Raw genomic sequence first — 15,426 nt, forward strand, 5'->3', positions numbered from 1 at the left:
TCAGTGTGCTGGACTTGTTTATTCGGTCACTTGTCACTTCCCACAGCAGATTACAGGGAAAGAAACATCTGGGGTTCACTCTTGAAACAGCATCAGCATCCATCTCACCCCACTTACAGTGTCCCAGGGAGCAGACCCCTCCAGCAAGGACAGCTGGGGGTCAGGGTGCTCACCACAGAGCAGCCCTGTGGTAACCCATGCTGTACAACTGCAGGCCTTAGTGGCTCTGGGGGCCTCACGGGCCCGGCTATAAATGTATTCCTAGTGCATGGGGTCGTGTCCGCCCACTGTACTACTTGCCCTGTGCTTCCTAAACAGAGTCCTTGGCTTAACAACCTAGGCAGCTCCATGGTCTGTGGAGGTGGGAGACGATTAGCAAGGACACAGGACTGGAGCTGCAGAAGACATGGCTGGTGCCATCTGCAGTAAGGCAGCAGCACAGACGTCCTCTCAGAGCCTGAGCCTCTCAAGGCCCCTTTCCCGTACACTGAGGACAGATGGGAGGGGGCTTTACCCAGAAGTCCAGACGAGAAGGGCTGAGTAGGGGGGGTTGATGGTAAGCAAAGCCTGACCTGTTTACCATCAGAACCAGCTGTACCTTGTGTACTCGGAGCCTGCTGTCCGCACGTGAGGGAGGGCTGAGAGATCACAGGAGAGAAGAACTGGAGTGTCTGCTCCCTTCCACCTCCCCTGAGGCTAGTGTACAGCTAGCAGAGGCAGGTCCCTCTGAAGGGCCCAGAATCTTCCATCCTAGAAATCAAGTGGCCAAGTATACTGCCTCTCTCATCCAGTGTAAGGATTAGAATGAGGAAGGGCATTGGGATTCGGGGTGCTCCTCAGTACCAGTGTGGCCGCTTGTGGACACAGCCTCTTGTCCCCCACCCCATCTTCATATGGACATTGTGTCGGGCCTGCAGCCTCTCCCTCCCGGGAAGGTGCCAGTGCTTCACAGACACATCTAGATCCATCTCCTGCCTCTATAGAAGCCGGACATTGCTCCAGTGTTCTGTTCCTTTCAATCCAGGACTACATGTGAACTCTAGCAAAGCCCATGCCTCGTTAGAGGCTGCAGCCTAGAGAGCTACACAGCTAAGGAACACCAAATGTCACCAGGGGCCTTCTCACAACCCAGGCTCTGGATCTGGGGCAGCCTGGACTTGGCCGGCTGGCCCCTCAGTCTCTGCCATGCAATCCAGGCTGGCTGTGTCTGCTGGTTCCTCGGTCTGTGCTTCCAGCAGTTCTGCAGACAGCCCTTCTTCTGGTGAAGCTGCAGACGTGAGGCCATCAGGGAGAGTCAGCCGGGGCAGGTGGTCCACCTGGGCCTGGGAGCCTGGACTGTCGGGGAAGGAGATCTCGAACTCTGACCCTGACCACGTGGCCTCACCTGAAACATAAGGTGAGGCTGAGGAGACCCATCCTCAGTGACTGCAGCCTAGGCTTTGGTGGGGAGTTAGAGGTCAGTCATGTGAATCCCTTGGCACAGCCAACCTCTAACCCACCTGAGGAGCTCGGGGCAGCCCTCCCCAAACACAGGATTTCTCAGAGGGTCACTGAAGGTCACTCACCACCCCGCTCATGAGAACTGCTGCTGGAACCAATGTCCTCTGGTCCTAAGGCTGAAACAGCTGTAGGGGTCAGCAATGAGGAAGATGACAAGCTGGGGCACACACTTGTATTGCTGCTGTCCAGGAGGGACATGCCTGACACATCCAGGAAGCCTGCAGAGGAAAAGCAAACAGTTCTTTGCTTGCATAAAACCCTAACTACTGGGAATGTGGGAGCCTGTCTTCCCCTCTACCATATTCCTGGAGTACCTAACTTGCCCTCCACACCACAGATACCCTCCTCTAACCCCGTCGAGGCTGAGAGACATAAAGACTGTGATCACATGTCCCTGAGAGACAAAGAGCCCAGAGCTGAGCATCATGCCAATGGGCCCAGATCTGCCAAGTCACCCCGAGTGGGCCTTCTCGACTCTGGACTGGACTGACAGGTTAGCAGGTCCTGAGGAACGCTGGGACTGCTGTGAAGTCCAGCTGTGAGCCTGAAGCCCACTTTAGCATCAGGGCTCATCCAGGACATATCCCATACCTGGGTCCATGACCCGCTGGACTGGAGGTGGAGGCTGAAGCGGGATCTCCATGGAATGTAGGCATCCCCCATAGTCAGCAGTGCCATGGCCAGGACTCCCAGGCCCAGGGAGCTGCTCCTCCATAAAGCCACCAGGGACCTGTGGTAAGGCCTAGAGGTACCAGGAAAGGAGAAATCAAGGTTAGGCCAGACTGAGAAACAGCCACTGACTGCAGCCCACCCTTCCTCCCCACAAGTGATGGGAGGTCAGCCAGATCCTCTACAAAGACACACTGGGGAGGCTTTGTGATGCTCCCTGAGGGGATTCCCAGGTACCCACAGATACTACCCTGTTCTCTGACCCTCCCTCGAATCCAGGTGCAAATGGGGACCATGCAGCACACCACGTCCATATCCAGCACTGGCCTGGCCGCCCCCTACCTCACTGTGGCACAAGGTTCTACCCATTTCTGGGTCTCAGTTTCCCACTCACACATGACCACCTGTGCCTCACCTCCACTCGAGGGCAAATGAGCCAAAGGCATGTTTTACCCAAGCAGAGCCTCTCCGCTTCTACGTGCCAGAAGCAGATGGGCCCCTAAAGTCAAGGCCCTCACAGGCCAACAAGGTGTCTCTGGGCCCTAGACCCAATGCCTCAGACACTCCTCTCTCCCCTGACCTGACAGGTGCTCCCACATACCTCCATGTAGTCACTCTGCCTGGAACCCAGCTCTGGGCCAGAAGAGTCCTGAGGGATGGGCCAAGGTGGTGGGGCACCAAGAGGAAAGGCATTAGGTTGTGGGGTCTTAGCTGGAGTGCCAGGTGATGAGGCACTGGGTGGCTTCTTGTACTGGCTGGAGGGCTGCGTTGGGATCCGGTGCAGGTACCCGTAACCAATACCACACCCCAGACTGTGGAAGACCAGATGTGTTCAGTCAGGGCGGTCCACACCTCAGCCCTCCCCACCTATACCGCCCCAACCACAACTGGCAACAGTGACTGTGTAAGAATGAACCTCGGGGTTCTGGGGTCCAGGCTGTTTCCTCCAAGAGATGCCAGAAGCCCATGTCCACTGGGTCCGCCCACACACCTAGCCCTGTATCCCTCTGACCCCAGGAAGTACCTGCCCTCTCCACCCCAGGCTGCATTGGGGGTCACAGTCACCTCCCGGCAGGAGTCGGATTCAGAGTTATAAACCATCAGCTTCAGGGGCTTTCCCTCATGGGACTCAATGAGAGTGAAGAAGTCTTCCGACTAGGAGAGACACAGTGTTAGAGGGGTGTTTCCGGCCTTGAGACACGTGCACAACCCGTCTGCCCATGGCCCTTCAGGGGACCCAGAAACAGGCCCACCATGGGTTCTTTACCTCCTGGAGGATCTGGTCAGAGCCAACAATGTAGTCTGTGTAAGGGCGCAGGCCGGCCAAGGCAGCGGGTGAAGAGGGCTCCACATCCTGAGGTGAGAATGATAAACTAAGACTTGTTGCTAGGCAGAAAGAGGCTTCTCTAGGGAGGAAGACACTTGTCCTCTACTGCCCAGCAGGGCCTAGAGCAAGACGACTTCTTCACCGGGCCCAAGTTTCTTCCCTCCCCCAAGTTACAGCCTGGCGAGCAGACAGCAGCAGCTGCAAACAGTCCAAATCTAACCGTAGGCTGCACTGCCACACTGGCCACAGGCCTATGCGGGAAAAGCACTGCTGAACCCCTCCAGATCCCAGAACTCGGGAGGCAGGGGCAAGTGGATCTTTCTGAATTCAAGACTGGCTGGATCTACACAGAGTTCCAGGTCAGCCAAAGCTACATAGTGAGACCCTGTTTCATAAAACTTAAAACCAAGACAGCCTATGGCAGAATGAAGTGTAAGCCCAAGGTCCTGGGTTCAAATCCCCAGCAGCTGTGGAAAAGCAGGGCAGCGGCAGGAGGTGAAATGAGCAATGCTGTCTCATAAATACAGTGTAGAAAGAGAGAGGATACCAGGGTTAACGCCTGGCCGCCACCCTTGCACATACACAAAATTGGGGGCGGGATGTACCAGGTTAGCTCAGCAGGCACTTGCCTTGCTGCCTGTGCCCAGGCGCGCCTCTGATAGACTGGGGCTGTGAGGGGGCAGCTAAGCAGGAGGCTCCCCCATTTCCCTGGAAAGCTCTATCAAAGCACAGGTGCCCTGCATGTGGCCATCGATGGGGCCTTGGGGGTGGCTCAACCAACTGAGTGTTCACCTCTATCTGCGTTCAAGCTCTGGAACCCAGCTGGTGTGCACTTGGGACTTAATAGGGAGGGGGAAAGGGGGAGACGGGGGAAGACAGGGGAGACAGGCAGCTCCCGGGGATGCACTGCCAGGCATGTAGTCTAATTGCTGAGCTTAGGCCGAAGAGACTGTCTCAAAGGAGGTGAACGAGATTCCCAATGATGATACCCAAAGATATCTTGGCCCCCACATGCACACACAGAATAAACACGTGTCCACAGGCACACACAGAATGAGCACGTGTCCACAGGCATACACAACACGAGCACATATATACATATAAATACACACACACACACTTCTTTTTAAAGGATCGGCTATCGAGATAGCTTAATGCATGAATAATAGTCAGACCTAAGTTCAGTCCCCAGGAACCCATAGAGTGGAAGGACAGTTGTCCTCTGACCTCCACGTGTGCCAGCACCCACGTACGTGCACCCACACAAGATAAATGTAGTGTTTGGATATAAGAACAAAGCACTAATCCTGAGATGTGTTTTGTTAACGAGGCTGTGTGGTTCTGTAACACGAGCTTCGTAGACGACAACATCACGCTTACTACACCACCGCACTGAGTAAAGAGACGTGCTCCTGAAACCCACAAGTCCAGACCCCTGGAACATGTGACCCAAAAAAGTGGCCACCCCAAGCCAGAGGCCGGACAGCCCTGTTGCAACCACACTGCTCTCGAGTGCTTTGGAGTTGGCCTCGTCGGCCCTTTGTGCGAGGGTGCACCTTTGCATGCAGACCGCAAAGATTCAACAGAGGCAGCCCAACCAGCAATCCTTCCAGCAGGGGCACCCTCCCTCCACCGAAGCAGGAGACTGAGCATGGAAGAACTCCGGTGTGCCACCGATGCACACGACGCCGGGTGTGCATGTGGGTCTGAGACCTAACATAACACCTGGGGCAGCTCAGTCACTCGTTCACTCGTGTACCCGTTATGGAGCAGCAGGCCAGAGAAAGCACTATGTCATCTTTATCGGTCCCGCCTGGAACAGCACTAAACCCTGCAGCAGGCTTCTCGCACTTCATGCTGGCCTGCCCTTCAAATAAGGAGCAGAGCCATGGAGGCTGAACAGGCAGCTTGGAGGTCAAGCACTGGCTGCTCCGGCAGGAGACTCTAGTTCGATCCCCAGAACCCACACGGCAGCTCACAACCATCTGCAACTCCCGTCCCAGGGGACCCAAGGTCCTCCTGTAGCCTCCAGGGGCACCGCACGCAGGTGCACAGACATACAGGCAGACAAAATGCCCATATGCACAAAGTAATAAGATTTAAAATGAAAACTAAGGTATGGGAGTTAAGGGTGCTGAGGGTTGCCAGGTATGCTGGCACGAGCTTTTAATCCCAGCACTCAGGAGACAGAAATTAGTGGGTCTCTGCAGATTCATGGCCAGTCTGGCTACACAGTGAATTCCAGGCTAGTCACAGTGAGACCCTGTCCCAAGACAGCAATAACATGAAAATAAGTATGCCCGAGGTCACACAATCCGCCGTCCTCTGAAGGCACTGGAAAACCAGATTCCACAGCAACGCCCTCTGATCCCTGTCCCGCCCGTGCCACACACCCTGCCAGGACTCACCAGCACATGCCACACGTGCTCGCTGGCCCTGCGGAAGCTGCAGAAGCGCACGCTAGCTCCCAGCAGGCCCTGGCCGCCCCACATGTTGCTGGGCACCACCTCCACCTCTCGCACCCTCATGGTCTTCATGTTGAACACCTCCAGCTTCACCGGCTTCTCCACATTAGCCTTCAGCAGTGCCTTCAGCGTGTCATTCTCCTTGTTCTGCAGGGACAGGGAGGAGCTTGGCTCAGTCTGAGACCTCCCCCCACACCCAGGCCAGAAACACCACCCCCCATACCCCCTACCCCAAGGCCAGAACCCTTGGACAGGTCAGGACCTGAGAGGCATCGGGGCCTGGTAAGCTGAAACAGTCAGTCGCTGGGCCCTGCTTCACAGGCTGGGTTTGGGCCTGCAGCCACCCCGGCCACCACCCAGCTCCAGGCAGCACCAGCACCACCCAGTTCAGGCACACCAAGTTTTGGTCCCCAAGCCTTCCAGAAAACGAACAAAGCAAGCATGTCCTAAGGCCTCATATGCCTTGAAAGGCAGCCTTCTTAGGCCTGGTGGCCACCTCCAAATATCCCTCTGTGGCCCTGGTCCACCCAGGAAGAGAAAAGGAGGCAAAAGCAAACAGGGGCAGCCTTTAGGGATGGGGTAGTGGGGACCTCACCAGCCTTGAGTGCCCGATGGTGATGATGAAGTCAAAGTAGGGCTCCAGGCCCGCCTGCTGGGCTGGCGAGTTCTCTTGTACCTGTTACAGGGCAGAGGCCAGACGTGACTCACACAGGCTCTAGGAACCCAGCATGTGCACGCGCGCGCGCGCGCGCGCGCACACACACACACACACACACACACACACACACACACACACACACAGGCCCTGGACACCTGGACCTGCAGAGGAGAGGACTCACATCTGCACAGACCACTCTGCTCACCCACCTCCCCATTCACCTCCTTCCCAGACACAAGTCTCCTCTGGGGAAAGGACTTTTCCTGATCGTGATACACAAATGCTTCCAGAAAGGATTCAAATAGCCCTGGGAGTAAGGGGCACCTATTGAATACTACCTACCTACCCCAAAACGGGGCTGGAGACAGCTAGGAGTTTGGAGGGATTGGGCAGGAAAGCCCAGAGGTGCAGGAGAAATGTAGCCAGGCCTTGCGATAAGGAAGGGAACTATGGGCAAGGCAGCCTGTGGCTAGATCCTAAAGCGCCTAGATCCTGACTGGCTGCCTAGCTCCAGTCAAGCAGGCAGGGACAGTGTGACAGTGAAGGAGGGCAGATCCCAGGGTCAGGACTGGCCTCTACATGCGCTCAGCTGACACAACCACAGTTCTGCTCTGGGTGCTCCTTGCCCCTCTGGGTGGGTGCTCCCTGCCCCTCTCAATTACTTACTGCTCTCTCCAATGTACAGCCAGCTCCCCCATCACAAGCTGTACCAGGAACACACCCCCAAGCCCCACCTACAGTGCCTTGCTCAAACAAGGCAACCTTCTCCCCCAGGTCCTGAACTCCAGAGTTGCACCTAGGCCTTTGGCTCAAGTATTTTACTGCGAACAGTTGATGACGTCTTGGGCCAGGCGTCCACCAGGCCCAAGGTAAACAGTCCAGGTGACAGGGCCCAGGGCGCAGGTGACCTCAGATCCTTGATACCTACACTAGATTCCCCAAGCTGAACAACTCTTCAGGAGCCTGGAGAGAACCGAGTGTTGTAGGTGCCTCTAGTTCAAGGCCGGTTTGCCCCAGCATAAAAACCCCTGAACAGCAGCAGCAACTGGGTCCGGAGGGACACCTGCTAGAGATGCCACAGCCTCCAGCGGGAGTGGCCCCTAGTGGGGGTTAGCCCAGGCCCAAGGGCAAGCCATTCCTGGCCTGTATGGGGACTCCAAGTCCTGCTCCATCCCTCTGGGGGTCCTGCTTCAAGGCCTCTGAGACCCGCCCTCTGTTCCTCTTGGGCAGTGGTTCTCAACCTTCCTAATGCTGTAGCCCTTTCATTCCATATCGTACTCACCCCTAACCATAAAAATCATGTTGCTGCTTCATAACTACTTTTGCTACTGTTATGAATCATAATGTAAATATCTGTGGCTTCCTGAGGCAGGATACCTAACACACTGTGAACCCCGGAGACTGTTATTTACTGGGAAACCTGCTTTTAGTTGTGGTGTGGCTTAGCCTTAGCATACACCTTCAATCCAAGGGCTTTCTGCTTGAATACTGTAGACAGGATTAAATGCAGTCAACCATAGGTCAAGAGGCAGAGCAAGCAAACAGGTGTCACAGGACGTGGACATAGGGCTATTAAGAAAAAAACTGGGCTAGAGAGATGGCTCAGCAGTTAAAAGCGCTGACTGCTCTTTCCAGAGGTCCTGAGTTCGATTCCCAGCAACCACATGGTGGCTCATAACCATCTGTAATGGTTATGACGCCCTCTTCTGGTGTGTCTGACAGCTACAGTGGACCCATACATAAAATACATTAAAAAATTAAAATAAAATAAATCTTAAAAAAAAAAAAAAAGACCATAGAGAGTAAGAAGGAGTCAGGAGGATGGATAGAGACACACACACGAAGTAGACGGGTCATTCAACTTGAAAGAGGTTTTTTGGGACTGTGAGAAGAGGGCATTGCTGCTGGGACATAGGCTGAGAGGAAGGTCAGCTGGGTGCTTTTTCTGCCTCTCTGAGCTAGCAGCCTTTCACCCCAGCATCTGTTTTCACTGGTAAAATCGAACACTTGAAATTTCATTTACACACACACACACACACACACACACACACACACACACACACACATCATTTTCCGTGCAACCCCTGTGAAAGGGTCATTCAAACCCAAGTTCCACTGACCTCCACACACGCATGCCATTTCACACATGCATAAAAGTGTGTGTGTGTGGTGTGTGGTGTGGTGGGTGCATGTGTGTGTGTGTGTGTGTGTGTGTGTGTGTGTGTGTGTGTATGTAGCATGCCGTCCCTCCACTTATAATCTCTCCCACCAGAGGCTGGACTGCTCTTGTAGAGAACCTGGGTTCAGTTCCCAGCACCCACACGGTGGCTCATAACCATCCATGACCTGACTCCCCCATCTGACCTGTGCAGGCTCCAGGCACATACGTGCACATAGATACATGTGAACATTCTTTTTTTTTTTTTAAGATTTATTTATATGAGTGCATTGTCACTGTCTTCAGACACACCAGGAGAGGGCATCAGATCCCATTACGGATGGTTGTGAGCCACCATGTGGTTGCTGGGAATTGAACTTAGGACCTCTGGAAGAGCAGACAGTGCTCTTAACTGCTGAGCCATCTGTCCAGCCTGCGGACAAACATTCTTAAACATAAAGTAAAAATAAAACAAATCGAAAACAACAAAAATCCTCTACGGTTCCATATAATAAACACTAAATAAAGTGCCAAGTCTCAGGATCTGGGGAAGTAGCTCAGTGGAATTATTATGTGTTTAAGATTTATGTGGTGTGGCTGTGGGTGGATCTCTGGGATAGTTCCAAGACAGCCGAGGCTCTCAAAGAAACCTTATCTTTTTTTTTTTTTTTTTCTTTTTTGGTTCTTTTTTTTCGGAGCTGGGGACCGAACCCAGGGCCTTGCGCTTCCTAGGCAAGCGCTCTACCACTGAGCTAAATCCCCAACCCCAGAAACCTTATCTTAAAATACCAAAAGATTTTGTGTGCATGTATGCCAGTGTGTGCAGATGCCGGGTGTGTGCTTACAGAGGTCGGAGGAGGCCTCTGGATCCCCGGGAGCTGGAGTTACAGGCAGGCGTGAACAACCCAATGTCATGACCTTTGTACACGCACACGTAACACCAGGAACTAAACCTGGGCTGCCTGGAAGGCAAGTGTCGGTAACTGTTGAGCCATCTCTTCAGCTCACTGTTATGGTTTTGAGATAAGAGACATGATGTGGGGCTGGGGATTTAGCTCAGTGGTAGAGCGCTTACCTAGGAAGCGCAAGGCCCTGGGTTCGGTCCCCAGCTCCGAAAAAAAGAACCAAAAAAAAAAAAAAAAAGAGAGACATGATGTATAACATAAACTGACCTCAAACTTGGAGTCCCCCTGCCTTTACCTCTAAATACCCTATTCCACATAGCTCTTCATGGTCTTTCTTCTCTCCAGTTTGACTTCCAAATCTAAGTACTTTTCTACCTTGTTATCGCTAGTGCCCAAAGCTCTGCCTGCCACAGAGTGTATGTTCAAAAACAAGTCTACAGCTAGGTGTACTGGTGCACCCTGTAATCCTGGTACCCAGGAAGAAGAGGCAGGAGGATCAGGAGTTAAAGGCCATCCTTGGCTACATAAGATCCTATATCAAGGGACTAGAGAGAAGGTTCAAAGGTTAAGAGCACTGACTGCTCTTCCAGAGGTCCTGAGTTCAATTCCCAGCAACCACATGGTGGCTCACAAGTAATGGGATCCGATGCCCTCTTCTGGTGAGTGTAAAGACAGCTACAGTGTACTCTTATAAATAAAATAGGTAAATCTTTGAAACAACAACAACAACAAAAACATTCCTGCTTCTCCTAGTGCTGTGTGAGTACAAGGACCTCAAAAGAATCCTCTGGTGGGGGTGGGGGGAAGAGCGTATATCAAAACAAACAGGCCGGAAAGATAGGTCAGCAGTTAAAAGAGCCTATTGCTCTGTCGGATGACCTGGGTTCAGTTCCCAGCCTGCAAGTGTGCCAGCTCCCAAACGCCTGGAACACCAACTCAAAGACATCTGAAACCTCTGGTTTGTACACTCGTGTGCACAAACAAAAACAACACACACACTAAAAATACCTCTCTGTACCAGGTTCTCATCCTCTGACCTGACCAACCTGTTCCCCGTCAAGACCCTCTTGCCTTCACCCACTCCACCACCTCCATCTCACCTCCCACAGCCCTTGTGCAGCGATCCTGAACTCCTGTCTCTCCACAAGCCTGCTCTAAAACACCCCTGGCTGGATGCATTCCAATGTCAATCCCCAAGCACAAACAAATCTTGTCACTTCTGGTCTGTGAAGCCAGGTCTCTCCAGCTAGGAACGCAGCCTCCCTTTAACATAGAGCAGAGAAGCCCAGTAGGCAGACGCAGATTGACTGCTGTTGGTTCCAGACCAGCCTAGTCTACACATCAAGTTCCAGGCCACTCAGGGCTACACAATGGAACCACCAGAAACTTTAAATTTAAGAGAGGACAAGAAAGAGCAGCTGAGAGTTTGAGAACTAAGTTTGAGCTAAGTACTAAGATCCTGTCAGAAGGAATGAAGGCAGGCAGGCTGACCCAACAGAAAGACAACCTGATAAACCTGCCCGCCCCCGCACAGGTCTGCATCTACCTGCTTGTCAAGGGGGCAAAATAGGGGAGCTGAGTTCAAAGATCTTCCTAGTCCAATTCCATATCGCTCTCTTTATAACCAAACTATACTTCCCAGAAGCCTGTTCGCTCGTACCTCCCTACAAGTGACACGTAGGGCCTCATCCAAGTCTCCGGGTGTTTCACTCCGGAGTCACAATGCCCACCCTGGCTCCAGTCATTCTGGCCATCTCACCCCTCTGCAGCAGCCTTCCCAAAGCCCATGAGCTCTCCCAGCCCCTTGCAATGCGCCTTACAGAGGGGGCCCCGGTTCTTGGACGCGCTGGGCCTCGGAAGGCATGCAGGAAGGTCACTGCAGGCCTTGGGGCTATGCAACCCTCCTTGGTGACCTCCCACCGCCCCGGCTCACCCCGTGCAGATGGAAGCCCTCGCCGCCCGCCGGCTGCTCGCTGCTTGCCCCTAGCCCCATGGCCGTCCTCTCCCTCTGCTGCGTGGCCTGGTCACGTGGGGGCCGGGCCACGCCCTCCCGGATGTCACAGTTCTTAGCAACAGGCCGGCAGCCAGGTTGCCAAGGACGCGCGCGCCTTGAACTTCCGGCTGTGAGCTGGGCTGCGAATTGGGCGGCCAGAGCTGGGAATCCCGCTCAGCCGGGCATCACCTGAAGCCGGGCCGCAGCCATGAGCAGCGATGACTCCTCCCTCATGGTGCGTGAGCGCTGGGCCGCCTGTGCCCCGGGCTACTTCTGCAGTCAGAACAGCTCTACCCTAGGCTACCTCTCTGCTCTCTGGCCATTTCTTCTCTGGGTTACCTCTCTGCTTTCTCCGGCCCTCCGCCCTTGGGCCACCTCTGCCACATTATCCACCCCGCTGCCTGCCCTCAGGCCGTCTCTACTCTTGGGCCACTTCCACCCCCAACCACCTCCACCCCTCTGTCCACTGCTCTGACAGCCTCCAGAAGTCCTTCCATCTTCCCCAACTCCCTAACCAATACATTCCTCCCAGTGTCCTCTGCACCCCAGCCTCAAAGTAGCCCCCAGACCTGATTCTATCCCCCAGATCAAGCCCATGTCTGTCAGTTTATCCAATCTGCCTCCCACCTAAGCCTCTTCTGTGTCCCCACGGAAGTAGATGCTATGAGGTCTATGCCCGCCTCCCAAGCCTAGTCCTAATCCAATGAGAAGGGTCAGCTTCCAAATGTCCACAAGGTTTACCAAAGCCAGAGTCACCATGTCTCCCCTAGACACCTCGGACCTGGTTTCTGTACCGGGGCTCTTTGCATCTGACTAACATTACCCACGCACCACCTGCAGTCACCCACACGTGACTGAATGAAACAGCCCGAGTGGTTTCTTCTTTTTTTTCTTTTTTTTTTTTTCGGAGCTGGGGACTGAACCCAGGGCCTTGTGCTTGCTAGGCAAGCGCTCTACCACTGAGCTAAATCCCCAACCCCTGAGTCGTTTCTTTAGAATATATGCATTTGAGGTAACTGGGGATCTGGCTCAGTTCCTAGGGTATGCACCAAGCCCTGATGGCCATAAAACAGGTGTAGTGGTTACATGTCTTCAATCTTAGCACCAGAGAGGTGAGGAAGGAGGGTCAGAAATCCAAGGTAGTTGAATTTGAGGCTAGCCTGGGATACACGAACACGAGGCTCTGCCAAAAGGTTTAAAAAAATCTGAAAACTTCACTCCCTTACTTAAACCCGTTCCTACTGCTTCCTGTTTACTACCCTGTAATGATGTCTGGGCTCCTTCAAATGGTCCATGGGCTTTTACGGCTGAACCACATCTATCCCCAACTCAACACCCACAAACCTTAAAGGAAGTGAGTGAACCCCTACTTTGAAATCTCAGCCCCAGTTACTGTGTGATCTCCGAGGGCTGTGTCTCCCTGGGCTTCCGCTTCTTTAACTGTGAAAGATACCAAGATGTGTGCGGTGTTGGACATGGGAGCCCCTGAGAATGGTTCCCACTCTGTCGGTTTAAATTGTTCTGATGACTGCTCTTTAGTCCTCTTCCTTCCCAGCCTAGGACAAGCCTGAGTTGACGTTTAAGTCGCATATTAACGTGATGAGTCTTTCGACCATACCCCCAATCATCTAAAAACTCTGTCATAGCAAAGCTACCCGGAGCTGCTTCCCAGGGCTGCGGAAGGAGAAGGCAAGGCCTGAATGTTGCCCTTTCCTTTCTGTTTGTAGAACTGAGAATGGGTCACCTCAACAGGAGCGGGGCTCACTCCATCTGGATCAGAGATGGAGGCACAGGGACTATGACAACTCTGGCTTCTTTTTTTTTTCCCATGCAGGCTTCGATCATTTACTACTGCCAGGAAAAGTACTTCCACCACGTGCTGCAGGCTGCCAATGTGGGCCTAGAGAGGTACAGCTGCGACCCTGTGCTGCAGTTCTTCAGAGCTTATGGGGTCCTTGGGGAAGGTAAGGCATTGTTCTTACCCCAAGTACCACCCTAGCTTTTATTCTCTGGCAGCATCCAGATGCCTACTTCTAGCTATGTTCCCATGGAACCCTCCTCCCCCATCACCATTGATAAACAGAAACCTGAAGAGTCTATATTAGGTTAGCTTTTGAGATCTTGGCTCACTGCCTCTGCTGTGAGCTTCAGTATCCCTATCCGTAAAATGGGTCGTTAGAGGGAGGGTTATGACAGTTGAACTCTTCTGGGGCCTGGAAGCTGAGAATTGGATCTGAGGGAAGGGAGAAGTGAGAGGTGTGAGCACAGGAAGGTAGGATATAGACGTGAGGGGGTGGGGCTTAAACAGTGGGCGGTGCGAGCACAGGAGGGTGGGGTATAGACGTGATAGGGTGGGGCTTAAACAGTGGGAGGTGCAAACACAGGAGGGTAGGGGTTAGACGTGAGGGGTGGGACTTAAACAGTGGGCGGTGCGAGCACAGGAGGGTGGGGTATAGACGTGATAGGGTGGGGCTTAAACAGAGCCTGGGTGCTAAGAACTGTCCCAGCGGTGTGTAGCCATTGTTAGGGACCTGTGGGGTAAATGTAATTGGTGGGCCTTGAGAAATTGGCTGGGCGTGGCCCTGTCCCTCCTCAGAACCGACTCCATCTCTCTAAGGTGCTCAGGCACAGTCTCAGGCACCTCTCTAGGTTCCAAGTTGCTCGGTCAGAGGTAGTGGTGCACTTGGGAGTTAGAAGCCGGAGGACCCGGAAGTTCAACGTTATCTTAGACTGCATATCAAGTTTCAAGCCGCCTGATATACCCGAGAACCTTTCTCAAAAACAAATTAGAAAGTAGGGGCTGGACAGGTGGCCCAACAGTTAAGAGCGCTTGCTGCTCTTACAGAGAGAGACCTCAGGTTCAGTTCCCAGAACCCACGCAGCAGCTCACAGCCGTCTATAACTCCGGTTCCAATGGATTTTGCGCCCTCTGCTGGCCGACATACACATAAACTAAAAAGTTCATTATCATACTGGGTAGAAGGTGCCTAAAGAAACCCAGTTAAGTTTGTCCTCTGACTGCCACACACAGGTACACACGCAGACCTCCCCTTGCTGGCCTTCAGAGACCTTCACCCTCCAGGAAACGAAGGCCTTCCGAGGAGCTCTCCCATCAGGCCTTTTCTGGATTTAGAGTGTGAAAGCAGGCAGTGATCAACAGGAATCCTATGTCCCTGTGTCGTGTGTCTGGAGCCCCAGAGCCAATCTATGTATACTCTTTCTGCAGACCGTATCCATGATGCCATCAGTGAGCTGGAGAGCCTCCAAAGCCACCCAGACACGTCCCTGTGCGCGGTCATCGCTCTGCTTTATGCTCACAAATGCTGTGACACCATTGGTGAGTGGAGCTATGTTTGGTAGACTCTCTCGATGGGAGAAAAAGCCACTGCAGAGACACATGCTTGGAGAAGGCACCGTGCACAGGCAACTTAGATCTGCTGTCAGCCAGTCAAGACAGGCTATCCCTCGCTCTCACCCCAAGGGCCTCAGAGAACTCCTAATGTCTGAAACCAACTAAGGGGGAGCAGACAGAAGGCATGACAAAAGGGGTCATCCCCCCAGACTAGGAGCCTTGAAGACATCTTCATTCCTCACCAAGATGTTTTTTTAAAGGTTTATTTATTTTATTTATATGAGTACACTGTCGCTTGTTTTCAGAAGAGGAAAGACATCAGATCCCATTACAGATGGTTCTGAGCCACCATGTGGTTGCTGGGAATTAAACTCAGGGCCTCTCTGGAAGAGCAGTCAG

At 53.3% G+C, this 15,426-nt stretch overlaps 2 protein-coding genes across 5 annotated transcripts in view; one reads left to right on the forward strand and one right to left on the reverse strand.

Annotated features, from left to right (window-relative positions):
• Positions 1-11,754, reverse strand: Gorasp1 (golgi reassembly stacking protein 1). 2 transcript variants are annotated; one of them, NM_019385.2, is made up of 9 exons: positions 11,616-11,704; positions 6,557-6,637; positions 5,905-6,108; positions 3,437-3,523; positions 3,194-3,324; positions 2,771-2,981; positions 2,092-2,242; positions 1,566-1,718; positions 1-1,384 (listed from the first exon to the last, which is right to left on the reverse strand). In NM_019385.2, exons 1-9 carry the CDS (start codon positions 11,673-11,675, stop codon positions 1,122-1,124), a joined length of 1,341 nt encoding a protein of 446 aa, NP_062258.2. In that variant the 5' UTR covers positions 11,676-11,704; the 3' UTR covers positions 1-1,121. The 2 variants fall into 2 exon arrangements, 1 of the variants encoding a protein (NP_062258.2); XR_005487911.1 differs by lacking the exons at positions 1-1,384; positions 1,566-1,718 and having other exon boundaries at positions 2,105-2,242; positions 3,235-3,324; positions 11,616-11,754.
• The window catches only part of Ttc21a (tetratricopeptide repeat domain 21A), a 35,781-nt gene continuing 32,106 nt past the window's right edge, over positions 11,752-15,426 (forward strand). For 2 of the 3 annotated variants that reach the window (XM_003750604.6, XM_006244150.5), the window contains exons 1-3: positions 11,752-11,910; positions 13,510-13,639; positions 14,902-15,012. In XM_003750604.6, the coding sequence (XP_003750652.1) occupies positions 11,884-11,910; positions 13,510-13,639; positions 14,902-15,012 (268 nt within the window). In that variant the 5' untranslated portion in view covers positions 11,752-11,883. Of the gene's footprint in view, positions 11,911-13,509; positions 13,640-14,173; positions 14,293-14,901; positions 15,013-15,426 lie in introns of those variants that run through there. The other variant, XM_039082725.2, reaches the window with a different exon arrangement.

This window comes from Rattus norvegicus, chromosome 8, assembly GCF_036323735.1.
Source record: "Rattus norvegicus strain BN/NHsdMcwi chromosome 8, GRCr8, whole genome shotgun sequence".
Lineage (NCBI taxonomy): Eukaryota > Metazoa > Chordata > Mammalia > Rodentia > Muridae > Rattus > Rattus norvegicus.

What these genes read in the sequence shown, in the direction of transcription:
- Gorasp1 (NM_019385.2), bottom strand. Translation starts at nt 11,675, where the DNA reads ATGGGGCTAGGGGCAAGCAGCGAGCAGCCGGCGGGCGGCGAGGGCTTC. An exon ending in CCATCGGGCACTCAAGGCTG is followed by an intron (nt 6,109 to 6,556) that starts GTGAGGTCCCCA and finishes CTGTCCCTGCAG; the next exon opens with AACAAGGAGAATGACACGCT. An exon ending in GCCTGGGGTGGAGAGGGCAG is followed by an intron (nt 2,982 to 3,193) that starts GTACTTCCTGGG and finishes GGTCTTCCACAG; the next exon opens with TCTGGGGTGTGGTATTGGTT.